The 17,817-nt window shown below is 35.7% G+C and overlaps 1 protein-coding gene and 2 long non-coding RNA genes across 3 annotated transcripts; 2 read left to right on the top strand and 1 right to left on the bottom strand.

Moving 5' to 3' along the window:
• The first annotated feature begins 476 nt into the window (after positions 1 to 476).
• LOC146641289 (uncharacterized) lies at positions 477 to 16,446 on the top strand. The gene is made up of 4 exons (XR_014909693.1): positions 477 to 550; positions 4,525 to 4,611; positions 12,615 to 12,647; positions 15,771 to 16,446. It is a non-coding gene; the product is annotated as an uncharacterized LOC146641289 (long non-coding RNA).
• Positions 968 to 2,311, top strand: LOC146641291 (uncharacterized). The gene is made up of 2 exons (XR_014909692.1): positions 968 to 1,207; positions 2,047 to 2,311. It is a non-coding gene; the product is annotated as an uncharacterized LOC146641291 (long non-coding RNA).
• Positions 2,355 to 4,127, bottom strand: LOC146641290 (uncharacterized). Its single transcript, XM_085399132.1, has 2 exons — positions 3,810 to 4,127; positions 2,355 to 2,921 (listed from the first exon to the last, which is right to left on the bottom strand). Exons 1-2 carry the CDS (start codon positions 4,067 to 4,069, stop codon positions 2,651 to 2,653), a joined length of 531 nt encoding a protein of 176 aa, XP_085255258.1. The 5' UTR covers positions 4,070 to 4,127; the 3' UTR covers positions 2,355 to 2,650.
• Positions 16,447 to 17,817: the final 1,371 nt, after the last annotated feature.

Below are 17,817 nucleotides of genomic sequence, written 5' to 3'. Positions count from 1 at the left end.
CGTCAAAGGCAACTGTGGGTGCCTTTGGTTTCATTCTATAATACTGGACTTATTTTTCTACCAAGGTTTCACCTTTGAGGGTGTTTAAACAAGAGAGAAGAGTGTGAAAATGGTCATGCCTGTCTGAGAAAAGTGTATAAAGTGTGTAGTGAGGGCAAGGGCGTAGATTTGGTTTTGGCATTGGTGGGGACGGATGATTCAACCACCGAACCCTGCCCTGTTTCTTTTTTTTTTTCCCTTTTAGTCTTTGCTCAGTGGCGTGTCCAGCGGGGTGGCCTGGGGGGCACAGGCCACCCCCCCCCCCCACCCCCCAACCAGACTGGCCACCCCAGGTGCCACCCCAAAGGCAAAACAATAAAATTCAATCAAATATCAAATGTACGATTATGTTTTTACGGTGAAGCTCAGATATCCGAGTGTAAGTGAATGTAGCATCGGTTTCTGCGCTATGTGCATCACATTAGCAAAGGTAGGAGAGCCAAGCACGAAAGACGGCACTGCAGGAAACAATTTTTCGGTGAAAGAAAATGAGGACAGAATAAATGTCCCGGTAAGTAATATTAAGTTTGTTGAGTTTAGTAAACTTCGGTGAAATTAGAATCCCAAGGAAAGAATAACACTTAAAGAATTATTGCAGCCGTGGAATATATCAGACAGTATGCTACTGAGGGCAGCTAACATAAGAGTTATGAGTTATAAGATATAATCTAACGGTGTGTTCACACCGAACGCGATGGACGCGAATAGAGCGTCAGGTTTACATGTAAAGTCAATGGAAAGGCGCGATGACGCGCGATTGCGGGTCCCGCGAAAATTCGGAAGCAGATTTGCGTCGCGAAAACGCGTGAAACGCGCGTCAGTGTAGCGCGTCTGGCGCGTTTGACTCGCGAATAAAACCACGCGCGTGAGTTTTTGTGTTGCATTTTGTGCATAGGCGCGTTTTCGCGTCTACCGCTCGAGTTGGAAAAATCTGAACTCCAGCGTCAAATCGCGCCGCGACAACCAATCAGGAGCCTGGTGACGTGGCTGTTACCTAGGTCAAAGGGGCAGATCCAGCCAAAGCCTTTCATACTTCAATGGAGGGGAAGGCTAATCAATGCGGTAGCAAACAACTCGGAGCTGTACAACACCAGCTGCTTTCAGTACCGAGACAGGAATAAAAAGGACCGAGCTTGGAGGAAGATATGTGAAGAGATCGGGCAACCTGGTAAGTTCATTCATTTCTCTTTTGAAAGTTTTCACTGACCCGGGGAAGCCGCACAAAAGCTAGCAAGCCACCGCTATTTTCCCACTGACGTACAAATACCGTTCTGCTTTTATGCATGTTGTCATTTAGGAATATATTTTATTGTTTATTAATAAACAGCACACAGTGGTCCCGCTGTTCATCCGTCACTGCTTTGCTTTTTCGCTGATTTTTTATTGCACAGTACAGCATTGCATTCTGCAGCCTGATTGACAAATCTCCTGCGCTTGCCAAATTTATCACGTTTGGTTTTGATAACCATCGCGTCCAATAGAAAAAACAGCACAAAAACACCCATAACTATGAGCCTCATTCGGAAATAGACACCTGCACCGTGAGGGAAAAAGGCGCACGAAAGTGGCGGGCAGATGAAGACAAACCGCGGCATAATAATACTTTTACGTTTTGCAATCTACAAAGGTTTGCACTTTGAGAATCAATTGTGAGAACTGTGACCAGGGGCTAGTTATTCTGAGAACCCCTGCAATAAATGAGGGACCACTGTCTACTCTACGATTATTATATCGAACCTGTTAACATTTAATACTGTATTGATAGAACCAACTGATTCTGCAGCAGAGCATCCCCAGTCCCTGAGCTCCTGCTGCTGCACCCACAGATATGTACAGCAAGCACTGATACCTTTTTAGTCGGTGGGATTCCCTTGTGATCACCTTTACTAAATATCTACAACCAATCTGATTATATCCTGTTATTGTTTTTTTTTTTTTTTTTTCAATGTTGAAATTAAAATCTAGTAGCAGCCTTCTCATTTCTTTGTGTTTTGTGCTGTTTTACAGGCCCACAGAGGAGGACGGCTCCGAGGCAGATGAGGGACGGGTCCCAGGACGGTCCATCGGCGGTGGAGCTGGCCACCCTGGAGTCCCTGAAGAGGCCACACCAGTCTCCAATGGAGCATTTCCTCCTCAGCCTTGTTCCTGCTCTGGAGAGCAGCTGGTCCTTTTTATTCCTGTCTCTCTGTAAATTCTTATATTTTATATATTTATGTTTAATGTTTTTCTGTTTGAGACTTTTAATATTATTTCAAATAAATGTTTATAATGACTAATGTCTCAGTTCTACTACACAGCAAATGTTGGCACACGACTTGACACATGTAGAATTTATTTCATATTATACTAATGACAAAATATACTGATACAGTGGGATGCAGAAGTTTGGGCAACCTTGTTAATAGACATTATTTTCCTGTATAAATCGTTGGTTGTTACAATAAAAAATGTCAGTTAAATATCATACAGGAGACACACACAGTGATATTTGAGAAGTGAAAAGAAGTTTACTGGATTTACAGAAAGTGTGCAATAATTGTTTAAACAAAATCAAGCAGGTGCATCAATTTGGGCACCACAAAAAAGAAATGAAATGAATATTTAGTGTATATCAATGTGTGTGTCTCCTATATGATATATGGGGTGCCTTTGTCTGGATGTGCTTCCCATCCAGAGCTGCACAGCACAGAGGAAAGTTCCAGCGCTCCTGGAATCCCTCTGTGATGGACCGCCAGTCTCCAGGTGAAGGCACAGCCATGAAGTCGTCCACTAGACAGTCCCAGATGGACGTCGCTGCCCGGGGGGTGATCTGGCTCACCGTGGACACACCGACTCTGAAACTGAACGCGATGGTCCTGAAGGAGTCCCCGGTGACAAGGAACCTGGACAAAATTGTTCAAAATCAGTATTATGTGTACTGCAGTTACAAAATACATTATTCAAATTCCAAAATACTTTTGTGATGTCAGATATAAATCACAAAACTTAAATCTTACATAAAACATTTTGTAATTATAAGGATAATTACAAAATGTATATTACATAATATCTAAAACAGTTGTGTTTTGTTTTAACTTTAACATATCATAATTTGATTGGTAGCAACTTTCACAACTACAGTGAGCCAATCACTCATAATTCCTAAACATGTCAATCAGGTAGGAATGAAGTGAGACATTAATAGAAATAAAGAGTTGTATGTTGACATGTAGCCCTTTCCTTGCTTAAATCATTAATATTTTTGAAAAATTAATCTGTGATAAGACAGCTTATCAAGATAGAACCATGTAACTAGAGATGAACCAAACTGTTCACAGTTTTATCTAACTCTGTTTTAATAAAGGCTGTGACCCATGCTATAGAGTCTGACAGCTGCAGGGATTATATACAAATATTCAACTATCCCAGAATCAAACCAGGTCTAAATAAAAAGGAGTGAGTATCACTACAAAGGTTAACTCAGTGGTCCTAATGCTACAGTTTGATATCAGCAAACACCGAGCGCATACATTGATGTGACACCACAGCCATGCTATCATTCAAACACTGATAACAGCATAAATCGAATTAAATCGGGACTTGATGAGACCTTCTGAGTATCACTAGAAATATTATAAAGAGTCGTCTCTGTACCACAGTTTGCTTTCAGTAAACACCGACAGCATTCACTGTTAGCATAGCACATCCATGTTAGCAGTGTATAACTGGATGGATTAGCATATTAGCACAGATATCAATAAAGGACTACCGTATTAAATAGTTTTACTAACCTCAGGCAGACGGACAGGCGCTCTGCAGGTGGGATTGAGCGTCTGTAGTTGGTGTCTAGGCGGGCAATGCTGGGACCGACGAGGGAAAGCAGGTCCTCAAACTGGCCGACGGTGATAGCGCTGGAATCGGCCGTCATCCAGGCGCAGCTCCTGGAGCAAGTGGTGAAACTCACCAAACTGCTCATGCCTCTGGAGGACCTGATGGACCCAGGTACGGCGAGGACGTCTTTTACGCTGCTGCTCTGCTCTCCACAGTACATAGAGAAGGGAGACTCTCTCTTCAAGCGCTAGCTCGATAGCTGCCATCTTGCAAAGATACCGGTCTGGCACAACTCCCTCCCACATTCCTCCCACATTTCCGGTTCACGCGCGTCAAAATATGATATTTTGACGCGCGATGGATTTTTCTTGGACACGCGTTGAGACGCGAATGTACACGCGTCAAATTAGGGGCGTTTGGGGCGTTTTATTCGCGTCCATCGCGTTCGGTGTGAACACACCGTAAGTCGTAACATTGCTGTATGGAGCTGCAGATTTGGTTGCAGGTAAACATAGCTGGACTGGCCATCGGGCATACCGGGCATATGCCCGGTGACTTATTTTTTATTTTTTTTGTAATGGCATGAACAATGAGAGGTGGTGGATTGGCCAGATGCAGGTCGATGTGTAAAAATAACTCAGTTGTTTGGTGGTGTCTATGGTGGGGCTTCCACAGAGGCCAGCAGGTGGATGAGGGAAGGTGAGGCAGGAGGAGAGACCCGAGGCAGCCGCCGGTCCGAGTGTCAGGTGAACTGAACTTCAGGTAAGAAGTTATGACCTGCAGTCTATCTGGGTCAGATATATACCAAGTTTAGGTGGAGTTTATTTTCGTTGTGCTGACTTTTTACCGTCAGTTACAATAACTCGTACTGCGTTCTAGCCAGCTTGACAGAGTTTTTATACAGTACAGCTGGGTGGGTGCTATGATGTTACTGGTAGTGAACTTTATTTTATTCATAAGGTTAGTTAGTAGAGTTGCGAACAGCTCCTTAAAAAAGAAATGGAATAAAAACAACAGAATTTGAATGAAAACAACGGAATTAAAATGAAAAGAACAGAAATAGAATGAGAAGAATCGAATGTGAATGAAAAGGACAGATTTTGAATGAAAACAAAAGAATTAGAATGAAAAGAACAGAATTTGAATGAAAGCAACGGAATTTAAAGGAAAAGAACAGAATTTGAATGAAAAAAAGAATTAGAATGAAAAGAATGGAATTTGAATGAAAAGAAAAGCATTAGAATGAAAGCACGGGAATTTGAATGAAAACAACGGAATTAAAATGAAAAGAACAGAATTAGAATGAGAAGAACAGCATTTGAATGAAAACAACAGAATTTGAATGAAAACAACGGAATTAGAATGAAAAGAAGAGAATTTGAATGAAAACAAAGGAATTAGAATGAAAAGGACAGAATTTGAAAACAAACAATAGAATTTGAATGAAAAGAGCAGAATTTGAATGAAAACAAAAGAATAAGAATGAAAAGAATGCAATTTGAATGAAAGGAATGCAATTTTAATGAAAACAAAAGCATTAGAATGAAAGCACAGGGAATTTGAATGAAAAAAACGAAATTAAAATGAAAAGAGGAGAATTAGAATGAGAAGAACAGCATTTGAATGAAAACAACAGAATTTGAATGAAAACAACGGAATTAGAATGAAAAGAAGAGAATTTGAATGAAAACAAAGGAATTAGAATGAAAAGAAGAGAATTTGAATGAAAACAAAGGAATTAGAATGAAAGCACCGGCATTTGAATGAAAACAACGCAATTAAAATGAAAAGAACAGAATTAGAATGAGAAGAATCGAATTTGAATGAAAACAAAAGAATGTGAATGAAAAGAACAGAATTTGAATGAAAAGAACAGTATTTGAATGAAAGAACAGTATTTGAATGAAAGCAACGGAATTAGAATGAAAAGAATTAGAATGAAAACAAATTAATTTGAATAAAAAGAGTAGAATTAGAATGAAAAGAACAGAATTTGAATGAAAACAACAGAATTTGGATAAAAAGAGTAGAATTAGAATGAGAAGAACAGCATTTGAATAAAAATAACAGAATTTGAATGAAAACAACATAATTAGAATGAAAAGAAGAGAATTTGAATGAAAACAACGGAATTAGAATGAAAACAACGGAATTTGAATGACAAGAACGTAATTTGAATGAAAACAAAAAAAAAATAGAATGAAAGCACCGGAATTTGAATGAAAACAACGGAATTAAAATGAAAAGAACAGAATTAGAATGAGAAGAATCGAATTTGAATGAAAACAAAAGAATGTGAATGAAAAGAACAGATTTTGAATGAAAACACAAGAATTAGAATCAAAAGAATGGAATTTGAATGGAAAGAACTGTATTTGAATGAAAACAACAGAATTAGAATCAAAAGAATGGAATTTGAATGAAAAGAACGCAATTTGAATGAAAACAAAAGAATTAGAATGAAAGCACGGGAATTTGAATGAAAACAACGGAATTAGAATGAAAAGAACCTAATTTGAATAAAAACAAAGGAATTAGAATGAAAGCACGGGAATTTGAATGAAAACAACGGAATTGAAATGAAAAGAACAGAATTAGAATGAGAAGAACAGCATTTGAATGAAAACAACAGAATTTGAATGAAAACAAAGGCATTTGAATAAAAACAACAGAATTTGAATGAAAACAACGGAATTAGAATGAAAACAACAGAATTTGAATGAAAACAACAGAATTTGAATGAAAACAACAGAATTTGAATGAAAACAACAGAATTAGAATCAAAAGAATGGAATTTGAATGAAAAGAACGCAATTTGAATGAAAACAAAAGCATTAGAATGAAAGCACGGGAATTTGAATGAAAACAACGGAATTAAAATGAAATGAAAAGAATTAGAATGAGAAGAACAGCATTTGAATAAAAACAACAACGTTTGAATGAAAACAACGGAATTAGAATGAAAAGAAAAGAATTTGAATGAAAAGAACAGAATTTGAATGAAAAGAACAGAATTTGAATGAAAGCAACGGAATTTAAAGGAAAAGAATGGAATTTGAATGAAAAGAACAGAATCAAAGAATGGAATTTGAATGAAAAGAACGCAATTTGAATGAAAACAAAAGGGTTAGATTGAAAGCACGGGAATTTGAATGAAAACAACGGAATTAAAAATAAAAGAACAGCATTTGAATAAAAACAACAGAATTAGAATCAAAAGAATGGAATTTGAATGAAAAGAACGCAATTTGAATGAAAACAAAAGCATTAGAATGAAAGCACCGGAATTTGAATGAAAACAACGGAATTAAAATGAAATGAAAAGAATTAGAATGAAAAGAACAGAATTTGAATGAAAAGAACAGAATTTGAATGAAAGCAACGGAATTTAAAGGAAAAGAATGGAATTTGAATGAAAAGAACAGAATCAAAGAATGGAATTTGAATGAAAAGAACGCAATTTGAATGAAAACAAAAGGGTTAGATTGAAAGCACGGGAATTTGAATGAAAACAACGGAATTAAAAATAAAAGAACAGCATTTGAATAAAAGCAAAAGAATTTGAATGAAAACAACGGAATTAGAATGAAAAGAAGAGAATTTGAATAAAAACAACAGAATTTGAATGAAAAGAACGCAATTTGAATGAAAACAAAAGCATTAGAATGAAAGCACGGGAATTTGAATGAAAACAACGGAATTAAAATGAAATGAAAAGAATTAGAATGAGAAGAACAGCATTTGAATAAAAACAACAACGTTTGAATGAAAACAACGGAATTAGAATGAAAAGGACAGAATTTGAATGAAAACAACAGTATTAGAATCAAAAGAATGGAATTTCAATGAAAAGAACGCAATTTGAATGAAAACAAAAGAATTAGAATGAAAGCACCGGAATTTGAATGAAAACAACGGAATTGAAATGAAAAGAACAGAATTTGAGAACAAACAATAGAATTTGAATGAAAACAATGGAATTTAAAGGAAAAGAATGGAATTTGAATGAAAAGAACAGAATTTGAATGAAAACAACGGAATTAAAATGAAAAGAACAGAATTAGAATGATTAGAACAGAATTTGAATGAAAACAAAAGAATTTGAATAAAAACAGTAGAATTAGAATGAGAAGAACAGCATTTGAATAAAAACAACAGAATTTGAATGAAAACAACAGAATTTGAATGAAAACAACAGAATTTGAATGAAAACAACAGAATTTGAATGAAAACAACAGAATTAGAATGAAAAGAAAAGAATTTGAATGAAAAGAACAGAATTTGAATGAAAGCAACGGAATTTAAAGGAAAAGAATGGAATTTGAATGAAAAGAACAGAATTTGAATGAAAACAACAGAATTTGAATGAAAACAACAGAATTAGAATGAAAAGAAAAGAATTTGAATGAAAACAACAGAATTAGAATGAAAAGAAAAGAATTTGAATGAAAAGAACAGAATTTGAATGAAAGCAATGGAATTTGAATGAAAAGAACAGAATTTGAATGAAAAAAAAAGGGTTAGATTGAAAGCACGGGAATTTGAATGAAAACAACGGAATTAAAATGAAAAGAACAGTATTTGAATGAAAACTACAGAATTTGAATGAAAAGAACAGTATTTGAATGAAAACTACAGAATTTGAATGAAAAGAACAGTATTTGAATGGAAACAAAAGAAAATAGAATGAAAGCACCGGAATTTGAATGAAAACAACGGAATTAAAATGAAAAGAACAGAATTTGAGAACAAACAATAGAATTTGAATGAAAACAATGGAATGTGAATGAAAAGAACAGATTTTGAATGAAAACAAAAGAATTAGAATGAAAAGAACAATTTGAATGAAAAGAACAGTATTTGAATGAAAACAATGGAATTTAAAGGAAAAGAACAGAATTTGAATGAAAACAACGGAATTAAAATGAAAAGAACAGAATTAGAATGATTAGAACAGAATTTGAATGAAAACAAAAGAATTTGAATAAAAAGAGTAGAATTTGAATGAGAAGAACAGCATTTGAATAAAAACAACAGAATTTGAATGAAAACAACAGAATTTGAATGAAAACAACAGAATTTGAATGAAAGCAACGGAATTTAAAGGAAAAGAATGGAATTTGAATGAAAAGAACAGAATCAAAGAATGGAATTTGAATGAAAAGAACGCAATTTGAATGAAAACAAAAGCATTAGAATGAAAGCACGGGAATTTGAATGAAAACAACGGAATTAAAATGAAATGAAAAGAATTAGAATGAGAAGAACAGCATTTGAATAAAAACAACAACGTTTGAATGAAAACAACGGAATTAGAATGAAAAGAAGAGAATTTGAATGAAAACAACAGAATTTGAATGAAAACAACAGAATTTGAATGAAAACAACAGAATTAGAATCAAAAGAATGGAATTTCAATGAAAAGAACGCAATTTGAATGAAAACAAAAGAATTAGAATGAAAGCACGGGAATTTGAATGAAAACAACGGAATTAGAATGAAAAGGACCTAATTTGAATGAAAACAAAGGAATTAGAATGAAAGCACGGGAATTTGAATGAAAACAACGGAATTAAAAATAAAAGAACAGCATTTGAATAAAAACAACAGAATTTGAATGAAAACAACTGAATTAGAATGAAAAGAAGAGAATTTGAATAAAAACAACAGAATTTGAATGAAAACAACGGAATTAGAATGAAAAGAAGAGAATTTGAATGAAAACAATGGAATTTGAATGAAAACAAAAAAAAAATAGAATGAAAGCACTGGAATTTGAATGAAAACAACGGAATTAAAATGAAAAGAAAAGAATTAGAATGAGAAGAACAGAATTTGAATGAAAACAAAAGAATTTGAATAAAAAGAGTAGAATTAGAATGAGAAGAACAGCATTTGAATAAAAACAACAGAATTTGAATGTAAACAACGGAATTAGAATAAAAACAACAGAATTTGAATGAAAACAACAGAATTAGAATGAAAAGAAAAGAATTTGAATGAAAAGAACAGAATTAGAATGAAAAGAAAAGAATTTGAATGAAAAGAACAGAATTTGAATGAAAGCAACGGAATTTAAAGGAAAAGAATGGAATTTGAATGAAAAGAACGCAATTTGAATGAAAACAAAAGGGTTAGATTGAAAGCACGGGAATTTGAATGAAAACAACGGAATTAAAAATAAAAGAACAGCATTTGAATAAAAACAACAGAATTTGAATGAAAACAACGGAATTAGAATGAAAAGAAGAGAATTTGAATAAAAACAACAGAATTTGAATGAAAACAACGGAATTAGAATGAAAAGAAGAGAATTTGAATGAAAACAATGGAATTAGAATGAAAACAATGGAATTTGAATGAAAACAATGGAATTAGAATGAAAACAATGGAATTTGAATGAAAACAAAAAAAAATTAGAATGAAAGCACCGGAATTTGAATGAAAACAACGGAATTAAAATGAAAAGAACAGAATTTGAGAACAAACAATAGAATTTGAATGAAAACAATGGAATGTGAATGAAAAGAACAGATTTTGAATGAAAACAATGGAATTTAAAGGAAAAGAATGGAATTTGAATGAAAAGAACAGAATTTGAATGAAAAGAGAAAAAAATAGAATGAAAGCACCGGAATTTGAATGAAAACAACGGAATTAAAATGAAAAGAAAAGAATTAGAATGAGAAGAACAGAATTTGAATGAAAAGAACAGAATCAAAGAATGGAATTAGAATGAAAAGAACAGCATTTGAATGAAAACAAAAGGGTTAGATTGAAAGCACGGGAATTTGAATGAAAACAATGGAATTAAAATGAAAAGAACAGTATTTGAATGAAAACTACAGAATTTCAATAAAAAGAGTAGAATTAGAATGAGAAGAACAGCATTTGAATAAAAACAACAGAATTTGAATGAAAACAACGGAATTAGAATGAAAAGAAGAGAATTTGAATGAAAACAACAGAATTTGAATGAAAACAAAAAATAGAATGAAAGCACCGGAATTTGAATGAAAACAACGGAATTAAAATGAAAAGAAAAGAATTAGAATGAGAAGAACAGCATTTGAATGACAACAAAAGAATTTGAATAAAAAGAGTAGAATTAGAATGAGAAGAACATCATTTGCATTAAAAACAACAGCATTAGAATGAAAACAACGGATTTAGAATGAAAAGAAGAGAATTTGAATGAAAAGAACGGAATTAGAATTAAAACAACGGAATTTGAATGAAAAGAACGTAATTTGAATGAAAACAAATAAAATAGAATGAAAGCACCGGAATTTGAATGAACAAAACGTAATTAAAATGAAAAGAACGGAATTAGAATAAGAAGAATCGAATTTGAATGAAAAGAACAGAATTTGAATGAAAAGAACAGTATTTGAATGAAAGCAACAGAATTAGAATGAAAAGAAAAGAATTTGAGAACAAACAATAGAATTTGAATGAAAAGAACAGAACTTGAATGAAAACAACAGATTTTGAAAGTAAACAACAGATTTTGAATGAAAACAATGGAATTTGAATGAAATGAACAGAATTTGAATAAAAGCAACAGAATTTGAATGAAAACAACAGAATTTGAATGAAAACAACGGAATTAGAATGAAAACAACAGAATTAGAATGAATACAACGGAATTTGAATGAAAAGAACGGAATTAGAATTAAAACAACGGAATTTGAATGAAAAGAACGTAATTTGAATGAAAACAAATAAAATAGAATGAAAGCACCGGAATTTGAATGAACAAAACGTAATTAAAATGAAAAGAACGGAATTAGAATAAGAAGAATCGAATTTGAATGAAAAGAACAGAATTTGAATGAAAAGAACAGTATTTGAATGAAAGCAACAGAATTAGAATGAAAAGAAAAGAATTTGAGAACAAACAATAGAATTTGAATGAAAAGAACAGATTTTGAAAGTAAACAACAGATTTTGAATGAAAACAATGGAATTTGAATGAAAACAACGGAATTAGAATGAAAACAACAGAATTAGAATGAATACAACGGAATTTGAATGAAAAGAACGGAATTTGAATGAAAACAACGGAATTTGAATGAAAACAAAAAAAATAGAATGAAAGCACCGGAATTTGAATGAAAACAGCACCTTATCCATATCACAAGCAATGTTTGCCCTGGTTGATCAGCAGGGCAAATATTGCCAAGCATGGCGAATCCAGCCATGAATAGCATCAACTGCTATATCTTCACATGCATCTTCCATAGCTTGGGAAGGGGTATATGTGTGTGTGGATTTCGGTCATACACTTTCCATCTCCAGGCAGAAAAAGATTCCTTATAATGGGCTTGAGGAATGGAGAATATGGAGGGAGATAAACAACTAAAAAGTGTGGGTGGACAGTGAACCAGTTACCAACTCTGAAACAAACATGATACGTAATACAGACTTGGAGTGGTCACTATTGTGAAGCATAATCAGAGTATGCGTATGTACAGTACTGTAATTTATATACTGTTGAGAGTATGCATTAATTGTGGGATTGTATGGGACTTACTTCCACATGTATTGCAATTCATTGACTCTTTCTGAATTGCGTTCAAATGGCACCCTGTAGAGCTGGTTCATCCTCAGATTATTTCTGAGGACACGTTCCAGTGTTGATAAGCTGACCTTATCAGTATTTTGAAACATGTTGTTGTCTTTTATTATTTTTCTTTGTATTTGCTGTGCTGTTATGGCATTATTTTCTAGAAGCATGTTAATGATTTCATTCTCCTGTTCAGGAGACAGAAGACGTTCCCGACCACCTCGTGTTGGTAAGCTTTCAGCTCTGCAATACAAATAGTATACTGTAAAATACTATGAATAGGCCTACTATGTAGGAATATAATATAGGAATACATTTCCCAAATACATGACACATACTTTACTTTCACATTCTACAGAACAGTCCACAGGCAATACTGTGCTACAGTAAAGTACTCATTGAGTACTGTAAGATTTCTTACCTATTCTCACTTCAGAAAGTCCGGATGATGGATGCTACAGTGCACCTGATCAAATTTGGCTGTACACTTTGCCTCCCTTATTGTTAGACCATGGTTGACCACATGGCCAACCAAAGTGGCTTTGAGCTCATCGGAGATTACATTCCTTGGCCTTCATCGTCCTTGTCCTCCTCCTCTTAGTCTCACTCCTCTGGTTAGCATCCATTCCTCCAAAACAGAAGAGTTCACCTGTTGCCCTTTTATATAGCTCTGATTTCTTAATTGCAATTATGTGTGAAAGGTGTTTACCCATTTGGGCAGTGCATTTATTCCATCATATAATGTGTTTTCTGGGTACACTGTGCTATTTCAGGGTTCAGAGATTGATAGCTCCGTGTCAGAGGACTGGCTATGAATTTCAGACGGATCAGGCCTTAACTTAACAAAAAAGTTATCAATAGTTCTTTTCATCTTTTCTTATTACCCACAGCTAAATCCACTTCTGTCAGGCCTAGACTGCTCACTAGGGCTGGGTATCGTCACTGATTTCTATAATCCATTTGATTCCGATTCACGAGGTCCTGATTCGATCCAATTTTGACAGTCAGACATATTATAATTCTGATCACTTATCAGTACTGATACATGTGAGACTTCATCAGAGGTGTGAGCATCACAGCAGATGCCTTTGTGTCAAAAGTAACTGAAGTTTTATTTCCTGTTTGGTGGTTGTTGAAATAGTTTTGTGAGCTTTATCGTTTTATTCAAGCTACTCACCTCTCTCTATCCACCTGCACGTTCAACTGGACCACGGCCAATCAGAGAGGTCCTGCCCTTGACTAGCTCTGATTGGTTTAGACCAGGGGCGGAGCGTGGGGGTGGCTTACTGGGCTTAAGCCCGGGTTGTTTTGTCAGAAGCCTGGGGTCTTTTGGAGTGTAATTTTTTCATAGTTAGATGCCTGGCTGACAACTGTATAAAACAAAAAGTACACACAATATTCGAAGCACATAGTGCACACTGTGGGAATTTACGACTGTGCGTGAATTCCCCCTGATATTGGTATGATCCGAGCTCAGGCACTAAGGACTGAGTGAGAGGGCGGGGCAGCTGCTGCCTGTGAGTGCGCTGTTGGAGAAACGGAGCCAGCCATACTAAGGAGAGCTTAAGTTTGACCAGGTACCAAAACAAATCATTCGTACCGTACAAATAATGTAAATATGACGGTGTATCACGAAAGATTGATATCAAACTGATCGCTTGACCCATATTACGTTACTTGCTCTTCAAGTGAATCAACAAATGGCGAAAATGAAAAGCCGAACAACAACAATGCTGTTTCTTTAGAGAGTCTTAGCTTACATGCAAGGCTGGACTGGGACAAAAAATCGGCCCGGGCATTTTGACTAGAGACCGGCCCACCAGGATAAAGATTGAAAATGTGACGTCATTCAGGGATAAAACCGCAAAGGATTCTGGGAACTTGTGGCAAGAGGTACTAGCGCACGCAGGCTTTCAATTGAACTCAGTTACACAGCGATAAAAAGAAACCCAAAAAATGGCAAGAAGCTGTTGTATTATTAACTTCAATAGCCGGTCGCATGACAGCCACGGGAAGCCGATGGGTAAAGAGATCGTTTTTTTTTTTTTATCGGATTACGTCGTTGAAGAGAAATTTTTTAAGCCATGTTTCCGAAGTAAGAGCCGACGGATGGTCTGGATATACCAAATATAACGTCTCAGAACACTCCAGCTCACATGTTAGTCTGCTCCAAGCATTCCCACAAAGGTCAGAGTTTTTTAGTAGTTAATACGTCATTTTTCTTAACATAATTGGTGATATAGGTTACAAGCAAGTCTGGCGCTGAACAGAAATTGTCGCGCTATGCTCCTTTATTTATTGTGCATAAATAGTAAATTGTCCTGACACAATATTGTGTTTCGCTTCTGTTATTACCATGGTACATTGACAAAAACATATACTTTTATTCACAGGATAAAACAGTTGTTTTGTATCACTTATTGTCCATTGCGATTACAACATACAATATTATTGTCACTGCTACATTTCTGTAATGCTACTGTAACCGGTTTCTGCTTCATCCCGCTGCAACAGTTCGGCCCAAACAGACTCCTCGACTCTGCGTTGTGTAGTGTTTTTAAAAAGACAAGGAGTCTCTGATCGATCGTTGCCACTTTATTTCCTGAATGGAAACAACGGTGTATTATCAGTGCACAAGCTCGCCATACACCACTCCGCACAGCACACTCTCGTATGGCTACGGCAGACTGGCAGCGATTACTGCAGCAATATTACAATTTCTAATATACAATAAAATAACAGCAACAACAAATTATGTACCTGAATGGAAACAACGGTGTATTATCAGTGCACAGGCTCGCCACACACCACTCCGCACAGCACACTACGGCAGAACATCTCATTAGCATTCCGCTTTAGCATACAGTTTCACACATTACAGTTTTTTACAGACACTAGGACACATTTCTCAATACTTAGGTCACTTTTGCAAAACTCTTCACACAATTCTCCTAACTGACCCTCAGCTTGGCAAAGCAGTTCATTCCACATTCAAAATGCACTACAACTACCAAAACACTTCATTCAGGTCTCAAATAAAAACATTCCTCCAGAACACTAGCAAAGGTTGACAGCCGACAAACACACTTTGTCACCCACAAAACAATGACCTAAAAAACACTAACAACATGTAGCATTACACAGTGTTTTCCTGTGTAAAACAAGGACACATCTCTGTTTATAATTTCAATATATGTTACTGGAATGAATCAGACATCATGTATTTATGTTTATGTATTTTTATTTTTTTGCACTAAGTAATCCCAAAATACAAGAATTCGTATACACACCATCCACTGATACACATACAATAGTAATGCTAATCTACTCGGTCTTCTCCATTTGGCCACAGGTTCTCATCCACATCACATCTTATGTCATCTAGGGCAACACACCTAGGAAAGAATCTTCTGGCATGCCAGAATTGAAGGAGTTGAAAAATTGAAGGAGTAACAACTGTGTAGATGTTCATCCACAATGAGAATCAGCTGTGGCTGGTTAAACTGCATTGTTAGATTTAAAATATGTTTCAGTAAAATATTGCCGTTGGATTTTGCTGTCTTTTCAAGTTTTGCATTGTGTTATTGTTTTGACCATGAGTTTAACAGTTTTGAAAACAGTATGTAAGCACATGCAAAATGTCCTGTCCGTACAAAGGTTTTTGGCAGTTGTTGTGTCTGAGTGAGAAGATGATTCATGTAATTTGAGAGATGTAGTCATTGAATGCATTTTGTGCCAAAACAATGATAACTGGTCCTCAGTTTAGCCCACATAGACTTCTGTTGTGCTCACTGTGTGAGGAGTTTTGCAAACGTGACCTAAGTATTGAGAAATGTGTCCTAGCGTCTGTAAAAAACTGTAATAAACAAATGAAAAGTACATAAAACTGGTGTTGGACATGTGTCCACTAAGCACTTATTACACTCGGTGCTCGTCAGCTAATCAAACATGTTTTATGTGTCTGTACTACTTAGCTATATTGTGTGCGGAACAATACAACTCACCTCTCGTATGGCTACGGCAGACTGGCAGCGATTACTGCAGCCAGCCTCACCTAACCAGCCACACTGAGAGCGGGGGGGGGGGGGGGGGGGGGGCGCTGTTTCCCCATTACACTGATATTTGTGGCAAGTGGAATAATACCACAAACACTGTTACACTACCAGAAATTATTTCCACTACTAATTAATTACCGTTGAGCTCAAAGGTCCTATTAATAAACTGTTAATGAATGTGTATTTATGAAGACGATTTGTGAGACTGGTAAACTTATGATACGTACAATAGTCTTTCGTCCTACACGGTGCATTTCAAGGTCCTGCACCCATCCGTCGGTAAACTGTACCTGGGCTTGTTGCAGTGACCTGAAGTTACTAAACTTCATGAGTGTATGCACTCACTCCAAGAACCGTGTAATTATAAATCTGAGCGTGGTGAAAGTGGGCAGCACACTGACGTCTTTTGTCCACTCTGTGTGCTCGTAAGGGTCTGACCCTTTCACTCCTTTGATTTTTTCCTCGTATCTTTTCTTTGTCTTTTCGTCGAGTCTGTCTTTGTACGGACCGGCATTGTTCTCCTTTTGTTTTGTACATTCCTTTTTTGTGCGGCAAAGAAAAAAAAAAGAAGGTATTGGAACCGGAGAATGAACGTCTTGCGGTGCTGCAAATGCTTGCATTTGATGCGGTACTTGGATTGTTTTGCCACGAGTTCCCGGCATGCAATGCGCGAAAATCACGTGATTGCTAAACAAGGGGGAGGGTGCATCCAGCCTCCTCGGCTGTAATTGGTCCAGCCCAGAGTCGATCATGACCAATTGGCCAATCCAACACCATTCATTATATATACCCTTCCTAAAAAAAAAAAATAAAAAAAAATAAAAATAAAAAAATATCCATCGGCCCATAAAAACAAAAAATCGCCAGCGGCCCACCGGGCAAGTGCCCGGTATGCCCGATGGCCAGTCCAGCTATGCTTACATGTGTGTCTATTTCATATTTTCAGTTGTTACCCTCCACGGCTAAATAAATCGGTTTCAGTAATGCACTGATATACAAGAATGGACATAAGAAGCTTCTTTCAAAGAAAAAACTCTGGTAGTATTTTATATATTATGCTTTGTATGTTGTTCAGTATATTCCTATGCAAAACAAGAGGAACTTCAATACACAGCAGTATATTCACAGTTGAAACCAGATATTTACATACACTTTATGGAAAACACAAGAACATTTTTTTACTGTACAACATCAATTTAGAGTAAACTTGTTTTGTTTTGGATAAATAAATATTGAAATATCTTTTGAATTAGTTAAATGTCAGAATAAAGAGAGACAGAGCTTCCTATTTTTTATCACTTTCATCAAATTTAGGAGTACATGTACACTAAGTTTATTGTTAAT

The sequence above is a fragment of the Rhamphochromis longiceps genome, linkage group LG23, assembly GCF_057381845.1.
Source record: "Rhamphochromis longiceps isolate RC_006_pf linkage group LG23, R_longiceps_female_GT1.1, whole genome shotgun sequence".
In the NCBI taxonomy this organism is placed as follows: Eukaryota; Metazoa; Chordata; class Actinopteri; order Cichliformes; family Cichlidae; genus Rhamphochromis; species Rhamphochromis longiceps.
The sequence above is the reverse complement of the archived record's forward strand: the minus strand, read 5'-3'. Positions and strand labels throughout refer to the sequence as shown.